The following is a 21,922-nucleotide window of genomic DNA, read 5'->3' as shown; positions in this document are numbered from 1 at the left end:
AGCAAGTAGAAAGTTTGTAACAGCCAGTACTCAAGATCTTTAGCATGAGTAGCAATGCAGTTGGCAGGTGACCTAAACAAGCAGCAGGAGTCCACGTGTGTTGCTCTGTCAGGCTCTGGTTTGAGGCACAGCGGATTGAGATCCTCACTGCCGGATAGGTTATGGCTTTGGACAAGTTATCTGACTTTACATGTTTTAACAATTGCAAAAGGCACATAACAAGAATCGCTCCTGACAGGTGTGGAACAGGTCTAAATTGTGCAGTATTTGTATTGCAGTTGGAGGAAGTCACAGCACAATCGTGCTGCTCCAGTGACTGATTGCGCTGTCTCTGGACTTTGTTTAAATGGATTGCCATTGCTGTAACCAGAAAGGGAGTGGAAAATCTATTGGGCAGAAAACAAAACTGCACCCAGGTATCAGCGACAAACTCTATGAGCACCTGGAATCCCAGAAGCAAGAAACACACACCCAGAAGGCACTGTACAGAGAACTGATAGCATTGTGATGATACTCCGCAACAGCAAACCATAACCTAACAGACTACCCAAGTGAAACTGGACAAGTCACTTACTGGCCTAATGGCCCTATTTACGCAACTACAGAATACACATAGGACTTTTATCCTGGAAAGGCACTGCAGGTCTGTTTGCTGTGCTGCCTGATTTCTCTAACAGCCGACTGCAAAAGTCCTGAAATCAAAGCGATTAAAACACCGAGGCCAGGATTTGAGTCTCCACAACCATTACCAGGATCAGAGAAACTCTTAACAGAAACAGAGCTTGGGGAAACAATGTTTCTGAAGCATGACATTCAGTAAAAAGAAGCAGGATTCAGTGCCAAGGCTGCTGGCCTTCTGCTACATGCGGTGCTGTACTTGACAGGTACAACTTTCAAAAGCAGCTTCACATCCAACCCTTTACCAAGAGTGCTGAAAGACACCTCTACGACCAACACTGCTACAGACTCCAGCTCGCTGCGGATATGTTTTGTTTGGTGGTGGTGGTGGTTTTTCTCTTAAACACTCAAGTACCTGTACCTAAACTACCGACAGAGACAGCCCGTTCCGATTCTAAGCTGATATCAGAAAGCTATTTCTAAATCCTCAACCTCCCCGAAGCCAAATTCAGATGAAGTACAACTGCTGTTCTACCGCTTCAGGCACAGCCCTGGGCCCAGTGCCCCAGCCCAGCGAGGCTGACACTAACAATGCTGAAGAAAGAAACCTGCCCGTCCCATCCCCCCCCCCTCCGTAAAGCAGAGCAAATCTCAAGTTTTCTGCTTTGCTGCCAAGCATCTAAATCAGTTTTGACTGATCACAAGGAGAACAGACAAAGCAGCCCATGGTTAGGAAGCTTCAGATCCTCATAATTCATCTTCCAATCATGCAAGGGAAGAAATAGAGGAAAAAAGCATGAAAGCTTCATGAGAAGGGAGTCTGGAAAAGTACAACAGAATAAGCAAAGAGTGTATCCTTAGGCAGTAACTTCAGTAATAAAGCAAGATTTCAACATAGTGCATTCCCTCTTTTCCAAGGGTTCAAATGCAGAAATATATTAACACTACACAGACTGGAGTCAACCTATTTCCCAGGCTATAGTTTTTCCAAGACAAAGAACCACTACACCAACTCTCTCACCCATGGAGTCCAACGAGCAAAGCACGGGGCTGGGCCAGAACCATGCCACACAGCACCACTTCTGCTCTGCCAAAGCAAAAAGACTTCGGAAATTTGATGGAAAGAGTAAAGCCAGTGACCTCTCCATACTTCAGCAGTTACTTAAGGCAAAAGATACCATAAAGGCAGAAGATATTATAGCTTTTTCCTTAAAAGGGCTGCGCTGGGATACTTGGCTTACCCACAAGACAGACCCCGAAGTTGCTGCATTCTTTGTTAATCTTGTAATCCAATAATAGATAAATTGCCGAAGAAACGTCTCCAGTCTTCCTCTGTCCTTCACATTACAAAATGACTGAGAAGTTCCACTTTCTCTCCAGCAAAGTTTAGTTACGCAAAGCACAAGTTTTTTTAAAACACAAAGTTTGCAAAACGAGATGAACACACCTTCTGCTTCACCAAAACCCTGGGGCAACACCAATCTGGGGGAGAAACAGCAGCGCTACCAGGGGAGAGCACAGCGGCACAGCACCAAGCGTGCAGGCCAAGCTGTGCTCCTGGTTATCCTTCCAAACCCTTAAAGCTTGTCATGGATAGGCTAACGAGGCCAGAAAAGCCCCACCGACTGGTCACTGCTCATCTGTGTGTGGTTGGAGGCTTCAGGATGAGAATGAAGTGAACCTGAAGCACATGTCATCGTTGGCACTTCTTCAGTCCAAACAAACCTGCAGAAGCTGGATGGATAAGCGAGGCACGCTGCAAGAGCTCATTCACAATGGGACGGACATCCTTACCCTACAGTGCATGTGTTTTGAGCCTCTGTTCAATTTTTTTTTTCAGCCATACTGAATTAATCACTCATTTTCCACGTACATCAAGTTTTCACTTGCGGGGGAACTATTCAATACTGTGGTTATCAGTAATTAATGCTTAAGGAACCGAGATAGCTATTTGGTGTGGCGTGACGACCTTACACTGCTACACTGAAAACATTTTGCAGAAAAACCAACAGCAGCAAGCCCAATGAACAGCCAGTGCTTCCCCACAGCCTCCTTCTGAAAGAGGTGGCACGTCCACATACCCCTGTCCTGCAGTATATCTTACTCTCTGGCTAACAAACATAAAATCACTGCAAGAACTATTGCACTAGAGGACATTACACAAGGAACAAGACTGGGGAAGCCTTATAAAGCATGAAAATGTATGTTTGATCAGTACAGAAAGGCTAAATTAATAGTTGCCTCTTACACACGCCCATGGGCTCCCGGTTGAGAGGCAACAATGAAGTTCCAATCCATTATTTGCATCCAGCAAACAAATAAATAAATAAATAGAATCAATGTGAGCAGAAACATGTGTTTCCAGGGATTCCCAAGATGTAAAACATTCTCCTGTAATTGCATAAATCAGAATCAGAGAACGAAAGCCATTAGTATGTTTCCATTAACAAAGCTGAATGAATCGGAGAAGCAAGTTAAGATTCTAGGGAAAGCGCCAGCATCAGTGTACAGCTTACAAAGGTCCTGGCATGGGAGAGACAAAAGTCAAGCACAGTCTCTTATGAAAACAAGATAACCACCCTAATGAACTTTATTCTTCAAGACTACACTATTTTATGAGTAGAAGTACTTTCCATAGCCGCCTCCACTCAGAATTTGAGTACCTTGCAAACTAACACAGTCCTTCCCCTGCTGGGGTTGAAATGCTTTCAGCATGTTTTTCCTGTTGGTTTATGCACCTGTAGCTGCATGCATAAAGCTACACACGGCACATACATCTTTAAAGCAGCAGCAAAACAGAACATGTGCTTTCACCTCAAGCTTCCAAAGCCATCGCTCATCACACCTCTGTGCAGTAGAAGGCCAGAGCCAGACAAGAGCAGGAGAAAAACCACCCAGTGAGCAGAGTGGGACTCAAGAGCACTCCAGGATACCAAAAATAAAGCCATGTTGGAAGGATGCGTGAGTTATGTGGTGTATGGCAGCTTCACTTCTAGCCCTTATCAAATCCAGCTTGCCTTCCAGAAGCATTAATTCCTCCTCCTCCCACCTCAGACCAGCCTAGAATTACTTTTCAGGGTCAGTGAAGGGGCCCAAATAGATAGAGAAGTGGAAAGCCAGCCAACTGTAGCAGCCAGCGATCCATTTCTGTCAGCTCTGCATGCATCTGAGTATCCCAACCAGATCCTGAGCATCAGCACCAGACCCAAAAGGTAAGAAGAACAAAGGGCAGCTACAAGCCTCAGCTTCATTTCCTCTCTTGTTTCAGAAGCCTCACACTCATTACAAGCCAATCTGTGTCCCAATTAGCTCACAGACATCTATATGAGCCAGGCTCTGGAGGGGGTGGGTATAGAAGTGAATATTGCTAGGAACATTCGAATGAGAACCAGCTTCAAGGGGAAAGATCTGCATAAAACAGAAGTTGCAGGTAGGTTCCCTGAGGATTTCCCTGAGGTCCCCTAACACTGAATGTTTCTTACTAGACCATCTAATCTCACGCTTCTTCTAATTCACATCCGTTTCCTCCCCATTGTGCAAAATGTGGTTAACATTGCCGGCACAGCAGGAAGAGCAGCCACGGAGAAAGCCTGGACAATTGCATGCAGGCCAGCCTAGCACCTAGGAGCAGAAAACCATCTTAAAATAATGACAGAAGGTCAAATTTCAGCCCATTCAAATGGATAATGTGAGGGAGCCTAATCCCATTCCCAGAGTATAAAGGCAAGAAACCTTCAGCACATCCCCAAGGTCTGGTATGGGCTGCAGGGTGCTGTCACACACAGCCATCCTAGGGGGAGACAAAGGAGGGACACAGGAGAGACGAAGGCAGCATGGGGCACCGGACAGACTGGGGGCTCAGGCCAGCGGGTGCTGGGAGCCCGGCCAGCCCCACACACTGCCCAGTACTGCTCCAGTGATTGCAACATGCAGTCCTGTTTAGACTGTGGAATAATCAGTGACTGCACAAGATAACCCATCCTCTACTTCAACACAATTCAAAGCAAAATGGCTCGGTTAATCCTTGTTTTCCTGCTAGCTAACTCTTTCCTTTTTCTTGAGCTGGAGCGCTCACCTCGCAATTCAGGCTGCAGAATTTTGGGGACAACACACTGCTCCAGCAGTACCCCCTCTGCAGAAGGACGTGCAAAGCCAGGACGCACTCACTGCTGCTCGGCCACACTGGACACCAGCTGCCTGCACTGCAGGTCCACAGCCTCCTTGGGAATAAGGCAGAGCACCCCTGGGGCACAAACCCCTCTGGTTCCACTACAGCTCGTCCAGCCTGTACTCTGCTGTTGGGTGAGAACCAAGCACAGAGCCTGCTCCTTCCACGCTGTCACAGCCAGGTGGGCTTCACCATCTTCTAGAGACTTTTCACAAGAAATAGCCTAGGGAACAGCTTTAAGAGTTCCTGCGGCAGACTGGGTCAAGAGCAAAGGAAACCCTTCGGTACAATCTGTGACAAACTCACAGTGCAGTCAGGAACTTGATGTACTGCACTCCATCCGCAGACTGAGCCAGTGCCCCTCAGCACAAGGCTTCTCCACCTCCAACTGCTCCTCATGCCGCTACCAGAAAGGTGCAAACACTACTTATAATGCAAAGGCAGTAGCTGCATACTGCAGCCAAACTTCCAAGGCAGGGGAATCAGGAGAAAGAAAGGAGAAAACAAATTCCTAGTCCTTAGGGAGGATCATGGAAACTTCAGCTGTATTAAAAAAAATGAGATTCATCTCATTTTGGAGCATAAGAAGAAAAATTTCAGTCCTAAAAACTGCATTAGGCAGCAGGAAAATCGCTGCGTTGTCAGGAATAATTACACTGCAAGCGATGTCAACTAGGAAAAATATTTTCACTTGCTTGCTGTGTAAATAACCGGTAGTTCTGGATTCACTAAGAAAAGGTTTTTAAAGATTCCCTGAAATCCTGGCGCTTCCTTGGCACAAGCAGAGCCTACATGCATCCCAGCACCACTTGAGGACGGGGCTCAGTGTTGGTTCCCCCATTCAGTCATTTTTCCAAACCAGGGGTGTGTTGGATGCCCACAGACCCTCAAGTTCTACAATGCACAAGGCTGTGATGGCTGCACTTAGTGAGCACTAAGTACAGCTCCTACAGGCAGCACACCAGCTTCTCTAGAAGTCTTCAGTTTAAGTCAATAGATAAGAAATGTTACTTTAAGTCACTGATTTTAATCTTGTTATGCATCTGTAATCTGTTTATTCTGCTAAATCCAGGTCAAGTCTCCCTAGCTGGCAGCTGTGAAGTCACACGGCTGCAGATAACTGAATGCAGAATGTAACCTCTCATTGCAGTTCAATATGCATAATGAACTCCTGACTTCAATTAAAGCAGCTCCACACTTCCCCCCTTTCTGAATGGCTTGCATCTCCGGCTGGAAATCAAAATTTTACTAAATTCACAAATAACATGTTCAGATTCTATTACACACAAAACTCACATCTGCCTTGAATGACTTAGGAATGGGAGAAAAACATTTACTTAATTTGTTTCGCATCTGAAGCCTATTAAAAGGAAGGAAGCATAATCCCTGAGAATGGAGCAGAACCAACTGCTTCTGCTCACCTTGTCTCCTCAGTGTTAAGAGCAGACCTCTTTACCTATGCAGAGATAACTAGGTGTGAAAGTGAGCTTGCTTTTCTCAGCTTTCGAACAGCTTTGACTACCACAGTCACTAAATGAGCTATTTAAACTGAAGGAAATATGCTGCAGGTGCAACCATCACAAGCTGCTCCACTGCTGCACTTACATGAGTGCTTCTCTAACGACACGCACCACAGAGGTTCTGCTTCACAACGGCAGCGACAGGACCACACTCCTCAGGTTTTCTGAACGTGAATGCTAACATTTAAATATTTTAAGTCAGTTGATGAGGCTCAGAAAGATGTTTGAGGAACCCTGAGCGCTACCGAAGTGCCCACAAGCATTTGTTATTCCTGGTTAATGTGATCTGAAATGAGAACACAAAATGGTGCAGCTGATCCGCAGCAGTGTTCCAAAGGAAAAAAAGAGATTTTTTGTTTCGCACCTGCTCATTTGTTGGCAGAAATAGGCACAGGAAGCAAGGACAAGAGTGAAGCATATTTACAAGCGAATAATTTATTCCTGAATGATTCAATTATAAGGCACGGGGAAAGATATTTTTAAAACGTTTCTTGATTGCCAGCTTTATTTCTGTTGACACAATTTTTTAAGAAGTTTATTATGAATCTTATTAGAACTCAATCCACACACCTGGTAAAGTTTCACACAAATGTTGCATTAAGGAAGGCCTGGTGCCACTTGCCAGCTGCAGCAGGTCACTCCCAGGCAAGCAGCAGCTGGTCGTGTCCTCCTGGCCTTGCCTCCCCTCCTCAGGCTTCAGGCCCGTGCCCAACAGATGCAGCACAGCTCACACTCCTGGGGCAAGTCCTCCTCTCCGCAGAGGAGCACAGCAGCCCCAGGTCCTGCTGAACCTGTGGTGCTGGAACACACTTGGGTCTGGTTGAGCTGACAAGTGCTTCAGCAATGCTAATCTCAAGTTTTATGGTACATGGGTTTGTTTTTGACCTTGGATCTTTTACAGTTCACAGTTATGTTACTTCCTGTGCTCTAGGCTCCAGCAGATCAGAAGAAACTCCCTGTTTTTCCTGTGATCACAACTGTGACCCGTGATCAGCTTTGCTTGATACTATCAGATGTAAAAAGGCACTGATACTGCAACACCAGAGCCTTAAGCCTTTATTAATGCATAGCCGTGGCATTAAGTAAAGCCCGTAAGTGGGAAAACTATGTGATGAGTGCTCCTAATAAGATAAGAATGAATATGAAAAGTCTGTACTGAAGAAATCCGCCAATGGCATGATATATTTAACTTCACATTCCATCCCCCAAACTGCACAGACATATCAAGAGACCTCTGGAGATAAAGTTGTAATCAAATTGAAAATTAAATTAGCCAGATTAACAGCAACATTTCACTCTCAGTAATGAAGTACTGAGCACCCTGCACTAGCTGAGGACAGTGCTATGTCAAATCTGGTATCCTAAGGACATTGGTTTGCTCTCCAAGAGGCAAAGTAGTTCAGCAGTCATTGCTCAAATACTACAAATATATCTGTGAATAGAAAAATTGTTCAAAGGTTTTCACATGAGATTTTAAAGCATGCAACAGTTACCTGGTGATTAAAATAAAAAACCAAGATACAGTGACCACAGTGGCAAAAAGCAAGGAATACTGGAACCTCAATTAGTAGCACTAAGCAGTAAGACAGCTACCCAGTTAGACAAACTGCACTTCTGTTTTTATTTATTTTTTAAATGCAGAAAGCATCCACACAAGTAAGACAAGGAGGCAATTTGCTAGAGCATCACTTTCTCAAAAATCTAACTTCACCACAGGTCAGCATGCAGTTACATCCACATTTGCTTGATCAAGGAGCGTGTTAGAAGCTGCTTTGTAAGCTACTTGCACATTTGCCTACAAGACCAACTCTGGTTTGAGCAAGTGCAGGAATGTTTGCAGTGACCAACAGGGAAGAACCATCAGACTGCTGGTAGACAAAGACACTTGACAACCCATTTCAATACTGATATATTTTGTAAGAGTACCCATCTCTACTGGTAACATGATTTCAACTTGGTTCTCTATGTACTTAGAACCATTCAGACCACGGGACTTGGGAAATCACATACCAATAGCTAGCAAAGCACTACAGCTCTACTGATACGCTGCTTGGTTCCTTGGGAGTGATGAGAAGGAGGTGGTTAAGATTTAAGAAATTGTTTATGGATGAAGAATTGAGCAAACGCCACTGACACTGCTGACCAGGTGACGCTGACTCCAGAACATGCAGATAAGATCTATGAGACACTGAGAAATGCCTCAGATCTGCGTTCTTCCTAAGCTCTCGTGGGTGCTCAGAGCAAAGCCCTTCTGAACATCAGACTTCGGACAAAGTGAAAACTAGCAGAATATTTATCTTTTCAGCTCTGAAATAATCAGAAGAAAATACCACTACAGTTTTCTGTAGACCATGGACCACAAAAATTAATACTTTTTGTGATGCTGGGGAAGAGCAATTGAAGTGAGCGCTTCTTTGACGTTGTTCTCCTACTGAGCTAATTGCCAAAGACTAATTCCAGAACTCTGCTGAGATTAAACTGTCAGCACACACTGTAGGGCATTGAAAAAACTCAGCTTAGAAAAATCTAACAGCGTTTTTATTTTGGTTCCATTCAAAAAAAAAAGTTAATATTTGCCATGTGCCAGTTAGCAGACTTCTTCCTTGGGACTCCTCTATGAAAATGAAACTGAAAAGTGTTCTCCAGCTCAGCTGCCCCCTCAAAACAAACACGCTGGTGCGATAAAAGAGGACTCCTTGAACTGCACGCTAACAAGCTCCCCTGGGGATTTAAGGTCTCATAGTCTGAGTTAGAGACTGAGCACGAGGCTGCTGTGGCTGGCAGACAGACAGGTGGGGTGTTTACAGAAAGGCAAAAAAACATGAGAACTTAAAAACAACCTAATTCTGACACGAATAAACGAGGATCACATCTGTTTTGAACACTGCTTCTTGTTTGTGGGCAGCACAGCTACGGGGGATTCGTTTCACAAAACAATGCTCACAGCTTCATTCCCTATAAAGGACTTTGTTTAAAAATACACTCCGAGTGCAGCACATCAAGCCTCTGCAAACCTGCCGATCCTTCAGAAACGTGGCCAGGGGTTACTGTTGTTTCTCCTCCTAAGCAAGCACACAATGAGCCAAGCCTAAGCACAGCTCAGCTCCCAGCAGACCCAGCCCACCTTCTGAACCAGCTATCCCTGCTGCCAGCACCTACGTCACCTGTTTGTGAAACTGCACACAGACAGTTTCAGCTGGCTTGCAAAGACAACACCAGCAGCTTCAAACAGAAATCTATCAGATGCCTGAAACAACAAAAAAAAAGGGTTGCATAGGATGAATACTGCAAGGTATGTTCGTGGGCACAGGAAAACAGTTTTAAATCAGACCATGGTTCAACAGCACGTTCTCTTCTCCTCTACGTGCTCAAGCTGATGCTTTGACAGCGATGCCGTAAGCTGAAGATCACACACTGTGGTCAAGCATCTCAGCAACAGACCGGAGCAGGAGGGAAGGGGCAAGACAGGGAAGGCAATGCTCAAAAAGCTGAGGAGCAATAGCTTCATACCTTCGTTTATGAAACAAGAAACCAATGGACCCATCAATCCAAGCACTTCTTACGTTGAGTTTTATGCAGAACTACATGACTGGGATAGCCAGCTTAGTGCCTGCTGGCTGCTCTGCTCCATGCACTGCAAGACACGCTATGGGTCAGGGCAAATACAGCCACACTGCTGGACTCTCTCGGAACTGGACACTGAAAGCTAAAGAGGCCAAGCACGGGGCATCGAGTACCAAGCCATATTTTCTCTTTGTATCTAGATAATTAAAGCAGTCTAAAACCTAAAAGGAAGCTTGTTTTAGATGTAAGCGATGCTGAATAAGCCCACTTGATGATAAAAGAAAAGCTTAATTGTTTATGACAGCCATCAAACTCCAGAGAGAAGCACATTTTAAATTAGAAGACTGCATCTACTCATAAAAACAAGTATTTCAAGGACAGCTCTTACACTTCCCCTAATAAAGTACAGGTGACATATCCAGCTATAATATTGTGACTCAGGCAAGATGCTAGCTCCACAGAGAGGGTTCCTGCTTCTGGAGTAGGAAGAACACAAGAGGATGTAAGAAAACTAAAGAGGAAAAGGCTCTTGGAAAAAAAAAAAATACATTATCCACTTTCATGAGCAAAGATGTGCTGGGCAGCTGGAGGGCTGTTTCAATCTGCTGGAGGAAGATGAAGTGACCCAAATGTCTCAGCAGCTCCAGGATGAAGGCTGGCAGGAATCTGAGTTAACAGCACTGATATCCCAACTGATTTGTGCCACTGTTTCTTTGCTAAAAATACAGCTCAAGACACTTACATCAGGCCTGGGCAATACCACAGAATCAGTGTCAGTTCTGCTAAGAGTTCATTTCTCACACTGTATTTCCCATCACACAAAAGCTGTCGGTGTGTCCAGATCTGGCAATTTTTGCCTGTGTGCTGGAACACAGCTCACACATCACTTTTCTACCACGAGGAAGAACCCTTGGCTTTTTGCTGTGCATCTCTAACATGTACTGTTAACAATCAAATCAGAAACGACCCTAAAAACCAAGCACCGAGGGGAAATGCCAGGAAGGAAGGCGTACTCTGATCCACACATGAAGGGGTTCACTGTGCACGTGGAAGTGTTACAACAGACACAGCACATTTTAATAGCTTCATGGCATTCTCAGTCCTCCAAAGAGGAGCAGGCAGCTTTTATTCCCCATCTGGTGGTCATTAACTCTGGAGTACAAACCTCAGACGACGTCATTAGTGCTCCTCCATCCCTCCATTTTGTACACGCTGCCTCTGTTGCAATGAATCACGCTCTCGGATCTCTCCATAGCGCTCCTGCTCCCAGCTCCCCTCACTGCTAGATTCAAATAGAGAGCGCTCGTCTAACCCGTAAGTGTACCTGCTTAGGCAAGTTCAAACCAGAACCTGCCCGTCCTCGCTGTTTTATCTCTCCGGTAATTGATCTTACTCACACACTTGCTAGGATTCGCAAACTGGCAAGAGACATAATACGCTGTGTTGATGCTCTTCCTATTGCTCAAGGCAGAGTTAGCAGACACTCGCACCAGCTGGCACGCATGGCGCAGAGACGAACCTGAGAAGTGCTTGATGCCGGCACCCTGCACACACAGCAGGCAGCCACTCATCTCACTGCCAGAATCCCAGCACCTTCACTGAAGAACCCAACAGGCAACATTTTAATATCTGTGAAATAATGCAGTACAGATAAATATATATATACACACACACACACACACGCTTTAGCTGCTGAGATGCATTCTGCATCTAAAACTATTACAACATAAGCTGTAGGTGGTTTTTTTTTTATTGTACTGCCCATTCCTAACCATCTCAGTCCTCAGCTGGAGAGAATTAAACATCAAAAACAAAAGCCCAGGCTGGACCTGAACCTTAGTCCCAGCCAGGCAGCTCTGTATCTGTTCCTAGGCCAGGACACTCCTGCTCTGCTCCTGCAACTCCACCTCCGAGCACAGCACACTCCCACCGCGCTATTCAAACACGATGGCCTTAGGACAGCATAACAATGTATAGAGCACAAAAGACCTTAATCCCAGACACAGGGTCCACATAAAAACAGAATGTCCCTCCCCAGTGCTTCCCGCTTCCAGCTTCAGAAGGGTCTTTCTGCATTCAGCCGTTCATCTTCACAAAGCCCGACACAGACGGTGGATTGCTGGTAAAGCAGCACTGCACAGAACCCGAAGCTGGAATAAGAACCGTCAGCTCATTCAGCTACAGAATTCCCTGGGGACAGAGAAAGCTCACCTCTGACTTGGCCCCGCTGCAGAGAGGACAGAGGATGAGGACAACCCTCCTACCTGGCATCCACACCATCTCCTTCTGCAATCCATGTGACAGCCTGGCCCTTGCCATCATTTCTTCTTTTCTCCTCATAAAAGTCAGGTTGCTGTTTTTTGTGGTCTGCAAGCAATCTCCTAGTTATGCTATTCTGACTCCAGAAATCCCTGTGTTTTGGTTAGAAGACCAAAGTTAGGAGTTTCTCAACTCTACCTCCGGTTACTTCAAAATCTACAACAGACATTTACTGTACGTCAAAGGAAAACAGATGTTTACTGTCTGCTTTTTCCTCATCCTCTCTCCAAAAAGGTCTTCTTAGGCCACTTCAAACCACTTCTCCAAAACAAGAAACTGCAACCCCAGAGGAAGACAAGCAGCTGTTTTGACAGCTCTGGCCCCTGTTCAAATATTGCAATACAACCCTTGAGCAGTAATACATTGCCATCAATAAAAAGTTCAACTAAAGTACACTGCCCTGCCCCTACCACACCAATCATCTATGCCAGGTTACATACAAAGACAAAAAAAACCACCACGCTCTCATCCAAATCAGAAAGGTCTGCAGAAGAAATGTGGCAAACAAAGGAAGAGCGCAGGCCCCGGGTAACACTCTCCAAATGTGTATTCTCCTATGACAGGAGCAGTGTTAGGCAATAGATCAGAGGAAGTGACAAATGCCAGAAGAAATTTAAAAGCTATCTGTGCTTGGGCATTGCTCCACTCTTATTTTCTTGCTTTTTTTTTTTTTTTAAAACCACAAACCACACCTCTGCGCACTGCCTAAAAAAAAAAATTCTTCAAGACGTTGTTAGCACTGCTCCATTTAGATGCTGCCACACAAACCTTCCGGCTGCACCAACGCGACCGACATTTGGATGGAGACAACATCCAACCCCATGCAGTGCACACTGAGCAGGGGAGGCAGCCCAGAGCTTCAGGAATCACAAAATGCTGAGAAGGCTCCTTCCAGCGCAGATAAGGATGCTCGTGCATTAGCCCAGTGGCTGCCAGGCAGGATGAGCTGTACCAGGGTCTTTGAACACAAGAGCTTGTATTTCATTTCCACCCATCATTTTTTCCCTCATACTGCAGAATCCTATACTCTCGAGATCCCAGGTGCTGGCTGCAAAGATTATTATGAAATTGCAAATCAATGCCAGCAATTTCAAACTGAGCAGCAAGTAGCCAAGTCTTATTTTTAGGAAATCTTTGGAAAAATGGTATTAAAAGGAGAAAGACATTTTGAAGAATCAAAACTGCAGTTACACTGAGGATGCAAGAGCATTCTTCTCCCAGTGTTGCACTATACGCTAAAATATTTTATGTCTACGTAAGACTACATCAGGTACATTACACCACCCGGCACACACAGCCAGTATCCTTATCACAGAGCATGTCATTAAAGGACACAGCCGTGTCCTAGCCAAAGGTGAGCTGTACAGACTGATCAAAATATTTCAGCGAAGCTACAAGAACCCTCCAAGCTGTCTTGAGGCAGAAATCCATCTCTCTTCAGAGAGAAAGATGCAGCCAGCTGCAGAACTGCTCCGCTCCAGTGCTGAGTCCCACAGATCCCCATCTGTCTTTAACAGGCAGCCAGGCAGAACTAAGAAGCAGTCAGTCTCCACTTTTTGGTGGGCACCACAAAGCTGAGTGCTCTGCAATACTCAGAAGGAAGCTACTGTCTTTATAATGTTCCTTAAAAAAGCCCTTCTCCCTGACGAAGGTAGGAGATAAAAATACACACATGCACTCCCACACAGCTCACAGCTGCACAAAGCATATGGTAAGCTTGTGAGGATGAACAAACACATTTGTGTCAAAAATATCGATAGAGAATTCAAAATATCTGCTGATCAGAAGCTTTGTGAGAAGCAACCTTTGGTTCTCAGAGGTTGACAGGACCCTGGTAACAGAATTCCCAATGGCCTGATGTTGCTCCTGTTTGCCTTGCAATCACCCCAGCTCTGGAGGCCACACAGCCTTCCAACTTAAGAGAGGATTTACCTACTGTGGGTGGAAACAAGTTATTTTCCTTGGTGGTGTACTGTCTGCTGAGGCTGGAGGACAAGCACCCCAACCAACTCTGCTCTGCTGCCCATTTTCGAGCCTGCACTGCCCCCATCCCATCGAGATACACATTTCAGAGTTCTCCAGCCCCTGTCTCCAAAGCTTCCCAGGACAGGAGGCAGACAAGCTCAGTGCTGCCCGTTCTTGTGACTCCTTTGTGCTGGGAGCTGGCAGCCTCCAGTCACACAGCAGTTGTCGCACAAGTTAATTGTCTGAGCTGAACCACTACAGTGACCATCTCCAAGTGAAGCTGTTGGGAGCTAGCTAACAGCTTGGAACAAAGGAAGCTTCCCCTGGGTGAAGAAACACCATGAAATGCAGCATTCACAGGAACTATCTGGCCCTTCCTTCTTTTTCCACACAAAAATATGCTATCCTAGCAGGCAAAAAGTCCTGAGACTATGGAAAACATCCCCACAACTCCGCAATAAAACTCCAGCAAATTTCTGAGGCAATTCTTAGCCAAAGCACTATCTGCTCTCTACTCACCTTCCCTCACTGCAGAGCTCCATCTCTATCATTAGCAGTTATGGGGATCTACTTGCTGAGGTCTCCCACTTCCCCAAGAGCATCAAGAGGATCTCCCAGTATTTTGGTTATTGCAAGGTCTGGCACAGAACTATTTCCTCTCACCATCCCTACCGACACTGCAACGCAGGCTGAAGTTTAACAAAATACTGCTTTCATCTCAAAGAGGTTTGAGAACCATCAATGTTAAGCAGATGTAAGAGAAGAACAAATCTCAGGCTCTCCATTCCCAGGTCTGGAGCTCTCACTGTTTATCAGCTCAGCAGCTGCGGAAGCTACATTTCGGAACCACATTTCCATTTGTAAGAATGTTCGTAGGCTCGTGTTCCTAAAGCCAACAGCAACTTTCAGCTATGCTTTACACCTTGTAGGGCACAAATGCATACAAAAGTGAAGTCACACATTCTCTTCACGTCCCCTTCTGAGCATCCTTAGCTCTCCCTGTGATACCAGAAGATATTACTGCAGTTCACTCCCCAGGAGTGTTAGTTAAAAAGCAAGCACCAAAGATGAGACGATTCCCAACTATAAATCTGATTAAGTCTAGTGGAAATGTTTAGCATTTACGTGAGCCAGGACATTTTGAACAAATTCCGTGCTAAAAAAACATTACAGTCTTGTACACACTGGGAAGCCCCCACAACTCGTTGAGCTGAACTACTCTGTCCAGAAGAGCACATCAACACTATGCTAATCCCAGTGTTACACCAGTGAGAACAGGAGCTCCCTGGTTACCAGAGTGAGGACAGCAGCCGCTGGGAATGCTGTTTAGAAGGATTCACCCCACTGTAGCTGAAAGTTTGCTTTCAAGCTGTGATTTTCCAACTTTTCATCCGAAGCACAGGTCAGCAGTGATTCACGCACTGCTGAAACAACAGCAAGCCCATCTCCTTCCCTATTCTTTTAAGGGGAGAAAGCATTTCAAAGTCTAATGATGATACATATTTCAACACTGACGGTGCTAGTGAGCTCAGAACTGACAGTCACGCAGGGGGAAGGCATGGCCGGGCTGAGCTGTCACCTGACGCTGCCTCACTCAAACAACACAGCCCCAGAAAAGCAAGGTGATCAACACCGGTTCTACAAGCAGTATCCTCTCTCAGATTTGGAAACCTAAGACACAGACCTTTAAAAATGCAAGCAGGAGCAGAACACACAACACTGGATAGTATTTTGCTCTCCAGTTTCAGAGTGTGATGTTTTATATAGAACTCGGGGCCGTTTCTATAAAACTAGCAGCCACAAAGGCAATTCAATTTAATAAGCCAGTAAATATTTCTGAATGACTGCGCGTCTTGCAAGAATAGCAGAAATTTTATTAGCACAACCAGCACAAGCAGTCTTGAAAGACAAACTGTTCCATCTTGAAAAGCCACCCCAAGAAAGTCTGCACTGATTTCTTCTGCTGAATTATCCCGTCCATAAAGAAGTCCCTGTATCATTAAAGCTCACCCCTCCAGTCCGACAACAACAAAAAAAAGCAGATATCACGTCAGGACACCTCTAATTTCATTGGAACTACAGCAACTTACGCTATCAGTAAGAATCTGACGCAGAGTCTCTCTCTACCAGGGCAGAGGCTTGTGCTATTTCAGCAGGTATTACTCTAACAGGAATCCAGTGAAATCATTAACAGAGGAATTTGAGTCAATGAGATGTTAAGTACTTGCTATAATTACATATTATTGCTGTTTCTGCTGACAGCGCAGCTCAGGAGGTAGGAATTCAATGAGTTATCCACCAAATATCTGGAATCACAACTGTAAAATGAAATCAGATCTGAATTTGTGTTTGATCATCTTTATGTGCTGGGTGCCTAGTTTATGGAAAGCCATGTAAAAAGCTACACTAGTACTTCAGTATCGGTTCCATAGTTAAAAACTTGTCATGTTTTACAAAGTAAACAAAGAAGCCTTGATAGGATTTAGAACAGATATTGCTTAATGCTGCAGCAAAATGAGAAACATCTTAAGAAAATGCGAAAGTAGGAAGCACGCAGGCCAATAACCCCCAGAACACATCTTCCAGCACATTTAGGTAATTCTGCTGAGTTTTAACAAAAACAGAAGCTGGCCGCAGCTAGCAGGAAAGCATTCAGTTCCCCACTCCCACAAGACATCCATTAAGTTTTAACCTGAATGCTGGACGTGTCAGAACAATTAACACGACAGACCTCTAGGTCTTTGGTAAAGCCCTTCTGAAGCTACTGCTGGGAAAATAAATGCAAACAACTTACAGAGCACATGATGTACAAGAAGGCTTATCAACGATATTTTTATTTACATTTCACAAGGTCTCCCTACAGTCTGCATTTCTGAGACGCGTCAGAAATAACCAAGTGACGACAGCAGAACCTTACTTCCCACATCTTGAGGACTCCTTTAATAACCTGACACCGTTATATTCTACAGTCCTGAAACAGACCGCTAAAGACGCTGGACAACGAAAGAAATTTTGCAAGTTCTGACATTTAAGTACTTTTAAAATCCAAAAGCTGAGCTGTTTCAGACTTGAACCACCCCAAGCATTGTTCTGAGCAGGGGCTGCGGGCAGCGCCCTTGCAGCACAAGCTCACCAACATCTCACTTTGGAAAGGAAGGCAGGGAGTGATTCAAAGCTTGTGTTGGAAGGAACAGGCTACATTCCTTAAGATTCACATTTCCATGTATCACAAAAAAGGGAAAGGAAATTTTCAGTGGAGATATCAATCTGCTTCTAAATACCACTAACTACCTTTGCACATTGGATCCCTGGCCAAACATCTGACATTTAAAAGCACCAATGACATCACTCTCCCAGGGAACTTAAAAGCCACTTTTGCCCTGAAGTGCAACAGGGACAGAGCACAGGAGCTTATCTCGCAGCTCCCTAACTTTGAGGTTTGTTTAGTTCTGCAGCTCTAGCAGCAGCACTGGGGCACCCGGCCCTCTGGCAGAAGCAGCCCTGCTCTCCTTCACAAAAGACTCTCAGCCATACAGAAGGCACCAACAAAGCACAGGGAAGGAAGAAGTAGTCAAGTCTCCAACAGTGTTTTACAGCCACTGAAAAAATCCCCAGGATCTCTGCTATGCTGCTGTTCAGTTTGTTAGCATTTAAGCCATCCCCACCTTCTATGTGCCCAGCTCTCCCATCAGAAAGGAAACATGAATTTAATGAGAAACAAAGTGTGCAGAAATTCCACGGCTTGTAAGGCAGTTGTTCGGCACTCTTGCTATTTGGATTACATCTCCTTCTTGCTTACTCCCTTCCTTTCATATCTTCACCCTGATATTCAGAGGTACCATCCAAGCACTCAGTTAACATAAAACCTGCCAGTTTCTGATAAGGTGCAGAAACTGGAGCAGAAAGGGCTTCCCCCCCCCGCCCCCCCTTCCTCAAACTACTATTGAAGCAAGCCTCTCATTCAAGCACACTTGAGTTCTAGAAGCCATCTCTGTAACACTGGTCAATGAAATTCACACTTCATTCCTATTAATACACTGTAATGGTTACACATTCAATCTTAACATTATTGGTCAAGTCAACAAGAGGGGAAAAAAAAAACCCACAACACTGCTTAGGGTGATGTCTTCACTTCCTACCAGAGCAGTGCTGGATGACACAGAAGTTCTGCCTGCAGACCAACAGCACCAGCATCAGTTTGTGCAATTCAGGAGCTTTGGTCTCAATTTGATCATTCTGCAAACAAATAATTTTTATCTACTGCGCACCACAAACATAATACGACAACTGAAAAATCAAGATAAAATCCTTTCTGTCTCAGCACTGCCCTGAGAAGAAGCTGTTATATTTGAGCTCAGTAGCAAAGCTCTTAAAGGCAAAAACTAAACAGAACCCAAGCAGGTTTTGCATCTGAAGTGATATACAATTTACCAAGTGAGAAAAAAATATCACAATTTCTTCTGTACTCCAGTACAGAGCTGTGACTCAATGTTCCCCTCTGTGAAGAAGTGATCACTTTCAATGACCAAGTTGAACTTGGAAATGACAGTTTCGGGCTACTGCTTCCCTTCTATCAAGCTTCAGACTATAGGATGTTACTTGCAAAAAAAAAAAAAGCTCACTGCTTCAGCGCAGCATTGTTCTTGGGATGGTTTGCAGACAGCCACTCTAAGATTGAACATGGAAAATTCTTTGCAGTTTGTTCCGCCACTGAAAATACAGTTAAGGTGAAAAAAATACCCTCTATGGCCAAATTAAACAGGAGGGAGAATCTGGATATTGAGATGGAATGCAATTACCCAAGTTGGAACTTACCCAGGACACTCTTGCTTGGAGTAGCCAGAGCGATCTGGCTATTCAATGCCAAGAAATAGCCAAGAACACATATTTACAAGTGACATCCTCTCTCATCCCTAATACTACACCTCTGTCAATGAAACTGGTATGCAACACAATCCAAGCCCTTCACTGCAGCCAGTGCCCTCCTGAGAGCTGCAGTCAGCCAGCAGATCACCTCCACCTGCCCTCCTTCAGCTGCAACAATTTGTGTGATCACAGCAGCACGGACACTGACCTAAATATGAGACAATTGTAACAACAGGAAGCTCTGAAGTGCCTAAGTTGCCCTGTTACTGATACACTAATCAGAAGTCACCCAAAACACTCCTTGTTAACAAAAACGTTTAGCGCTTTTACATCAATGTTTACATTCAACATTTAGAATTAGTCAGCTCTCAGAAAAACCTCCCTTGTCCAAAAACACAGAGGCAAGGCAGCCTGAAATGAGACTTTGCCTCTGCTGCTAAGAGCTGTCTGACAATAACCAAAGTACAAACCAGTTCTAAACATCGGGGAAACGATGCACTCGAGATTCCCACCACCCACTTCTGCTCTTTGCCACTGAATTGGATCAGAACAAGAATATAAAAGCTAGAGCCTCAGCGCCGCGCCTAAATGAGACATGCTATTCTCAGACGTCGTGACAATTCCTAACACAGGAGCACACAGAGCTCCTGGGCGGAGGAAAGGAGCCTTAAGCAAGCAGAGGTGACAGGTTTTCATGAAGATCAGCCCTGGCCACAAGGTGAGGGAGGACAGAGTCTACCCCGCGTTATTCCCTTACCGAGACTAACAGGGTTACGTGCCCCTAAAATCCCAAATCCTCCCAGCACCGAAGAGGATTTGGGATTTTAGGGGCCTCTCATCAGCCACAAAGATATTTCATGACAGCAATAAAAACAATTACACTATGAGGAAAGGAGTGCTGATGCACTGGTAGGAATTCACTGCGCACGCCTGAGCTACCAGAACACAGTTCTTACATCAAGGCGCCTTTCTTTAATTTTGTGCATCGAATTCTTCCAACACATGGTAGAAATCAAAACTGGAGGAATTTTAAGCACCAAATGACTAAGACCACTGCGAGAATAAAAGGGTACGTGGTCATAATAGAGGAGAAAAGCCTCCAAAGAACTTCACTGGAAGCTGGAGGGAGAGGGTGGAATATGCCTCATTTCCCCTATGTAAAGCAGCACGTAACTGAGCTTTCCAGGGAGTTCTTTCCCCTAAATAGACATGATCCTTAGGCAAATACTTCCCAGCATAAGAATGCTACAAGTATTCAAATACATGCCGCTACTGAAGTTGCTTCAGGAGTTCCTACTGCAGTTCTTGAAAAATCCACTTTGCCTTTTTCCCTGCTAAAAACCATTCAGAGCTTCGCTATAGTATCAACAATTTAAATAAAGTTCAAAAACTGTTTAAATCCTACTGCGTGCTCCTACTGCACATACACAACCACATTCCAATGAAGGCACAGAAAGAAAGGTGTGCACAAAGGCAGATTTGTAAACACTTACAGACAGCAGCTTTCAGAGCTATCAGGACACGTGGGCATTGTCCAGGAATCACTATAAGAAAGCACTGAGCAAAGCAAAGATATCTTCAATTGATTTTTTTGTCCTCTGCCACTCCAGTATGGAGGGGACAGCCCGGGGCTGCTCTAACACCACCAGCAATGTGACAGTAACACACAGGTAGGTGACACCTGGCCCATTTCCCCCACCTGGCTCAAACCCTTTGATTTGTCACCTAACAGCATGGGGAGGGGGGTTAGCATCCTAAAAAAAAAAAAACAAAAAAAACCCAAATAATCCACCCAAAAAGCAACAGTCATCAGGCTCACCAGAGAATTTATACGTATATATATATTAATATATATCTGATGTTTATATTAATATATATGAACACGTACATTAAAAATAATCAGGACTCCTAGTGTTTCTAAACAAAATGCACAGTTACAGCTGCAAACTTTCGGAAGCAATGCTGCCTACCTTTCTGGAATTGCCTACGCCACTTGTGTTGTCTTCTATTTGTTGTTTTGTTGGTTTTTTTTTTCCCCTAACGTGGGATTTTAATTTTAATTAAAAAGCCCCACCCAAGAAGGTGAACTTCCATCAATTAAACGGGGAGGAAAGAACTACGAGTGATCTTAAAATGGATGCGGCAGATTCTTTTAAAAAGAGCAACATGTTGCAATCACCTTTCATTTCAAGGGAAGGGAGGGATTCCCTGAAAGGAACAGAGCGGGGAAGCGTGGGGGGGGGGGATGGGGGGGGCAGGCTGCGATAAAAACGGCTCTGGGCTTTATTTTAGCTAAAAACTTCGCTTTCCCTCTGTTAAGAAAGGGCTGGGGGTCGGGGATCGCCGCCCGCTCCCCCCGCGGGAGGCTGCTCGCCGGCAGCTCGGGGAGGAGGAGAAGGAGAGAAAGCCACGGAGAGGAGAGGAGAAAAAGAAAATGGCGCAGAGACTAAGTCCCGACCGTCGACACGGCGACTTTCCAGCGAGGAATCGGGGCCTAAAGGGAGCCCCGGAGGGGCCGATGGGCGCGGATCGGGGGCCTCCGGTGCCCCCTCTGTGAGAAGAGGCGGTCGGGGGGGCGCGGGGCGGGCGGGAAGGGGGCGCGGGGGGCGGCTCGATGGGAACAATGGGGCCGGTGAGCGAGGAGCCGGGACTTAGTCTCTGGGACGCCATGTCTGCGCGGCGCGGGGCGCGCCGGGGCCCACTCACCGTTGGCTCGGAAATCCGCCTCGATCTGCGGGGAGAGGAGACAGGGAGAGGCCGTGAGAAACGCCGAAGCGGGAGAGGGGGCCGCGTGCGTTTAGCGATGGATTCGAGGGAAGGGGCGGCGGAGCCGGTTCCCCCCTTCTCTTTTTTTTTTTTTTTCCCCCCCTCTCTCCCAGGAAAATTAAATACCAAACGAGAA

The 21,922-nt window shown here is 45.4% G+C and overlaps 1 protein-coding gene across 1 annotated transcript in view; it reads right to left on the bottom strand.

Moving 5' to 3' along the window:
- TOP1 (topoisomerase (DNA) I) overlaps positions 1–21,922 on the bottom strand; it is a 64,267-nt gene that overhangs the window by 41,707 nt on the left and 638 nt on the right. The window contains exon 2 of the mRNA XM_021416325.1: positions 21,727–21,751. Coding sequence (XP_021272000.1) covers positions 21,727–21,751 — 25 coding nt within the window. The remainder of the gene's footprint in view (positions 1–21,726; positions 21,752–21,922) is intronic.

Source organism: Numida meleagris, chromosome 19 (assembly GCF_002078875.1).
Source record: "Numida meleagris isolate 19003 breed g44 Domestic line chromosome 19, NumMel1.0, whole genome shotgun sequence".
In the NCBI taxonomy this organism is placed as follows: domain Eukaryota; kingdom Metazoa; phylum Chordata; class Aves; order Galliformes; family Numididae; genus Numida; species Numida meleagris.
The sequence above is the reverse complement of the archived record's forward strand: the minus strand, read 5'-3'. Positions and strand labels throughout refer to the sequence as shown.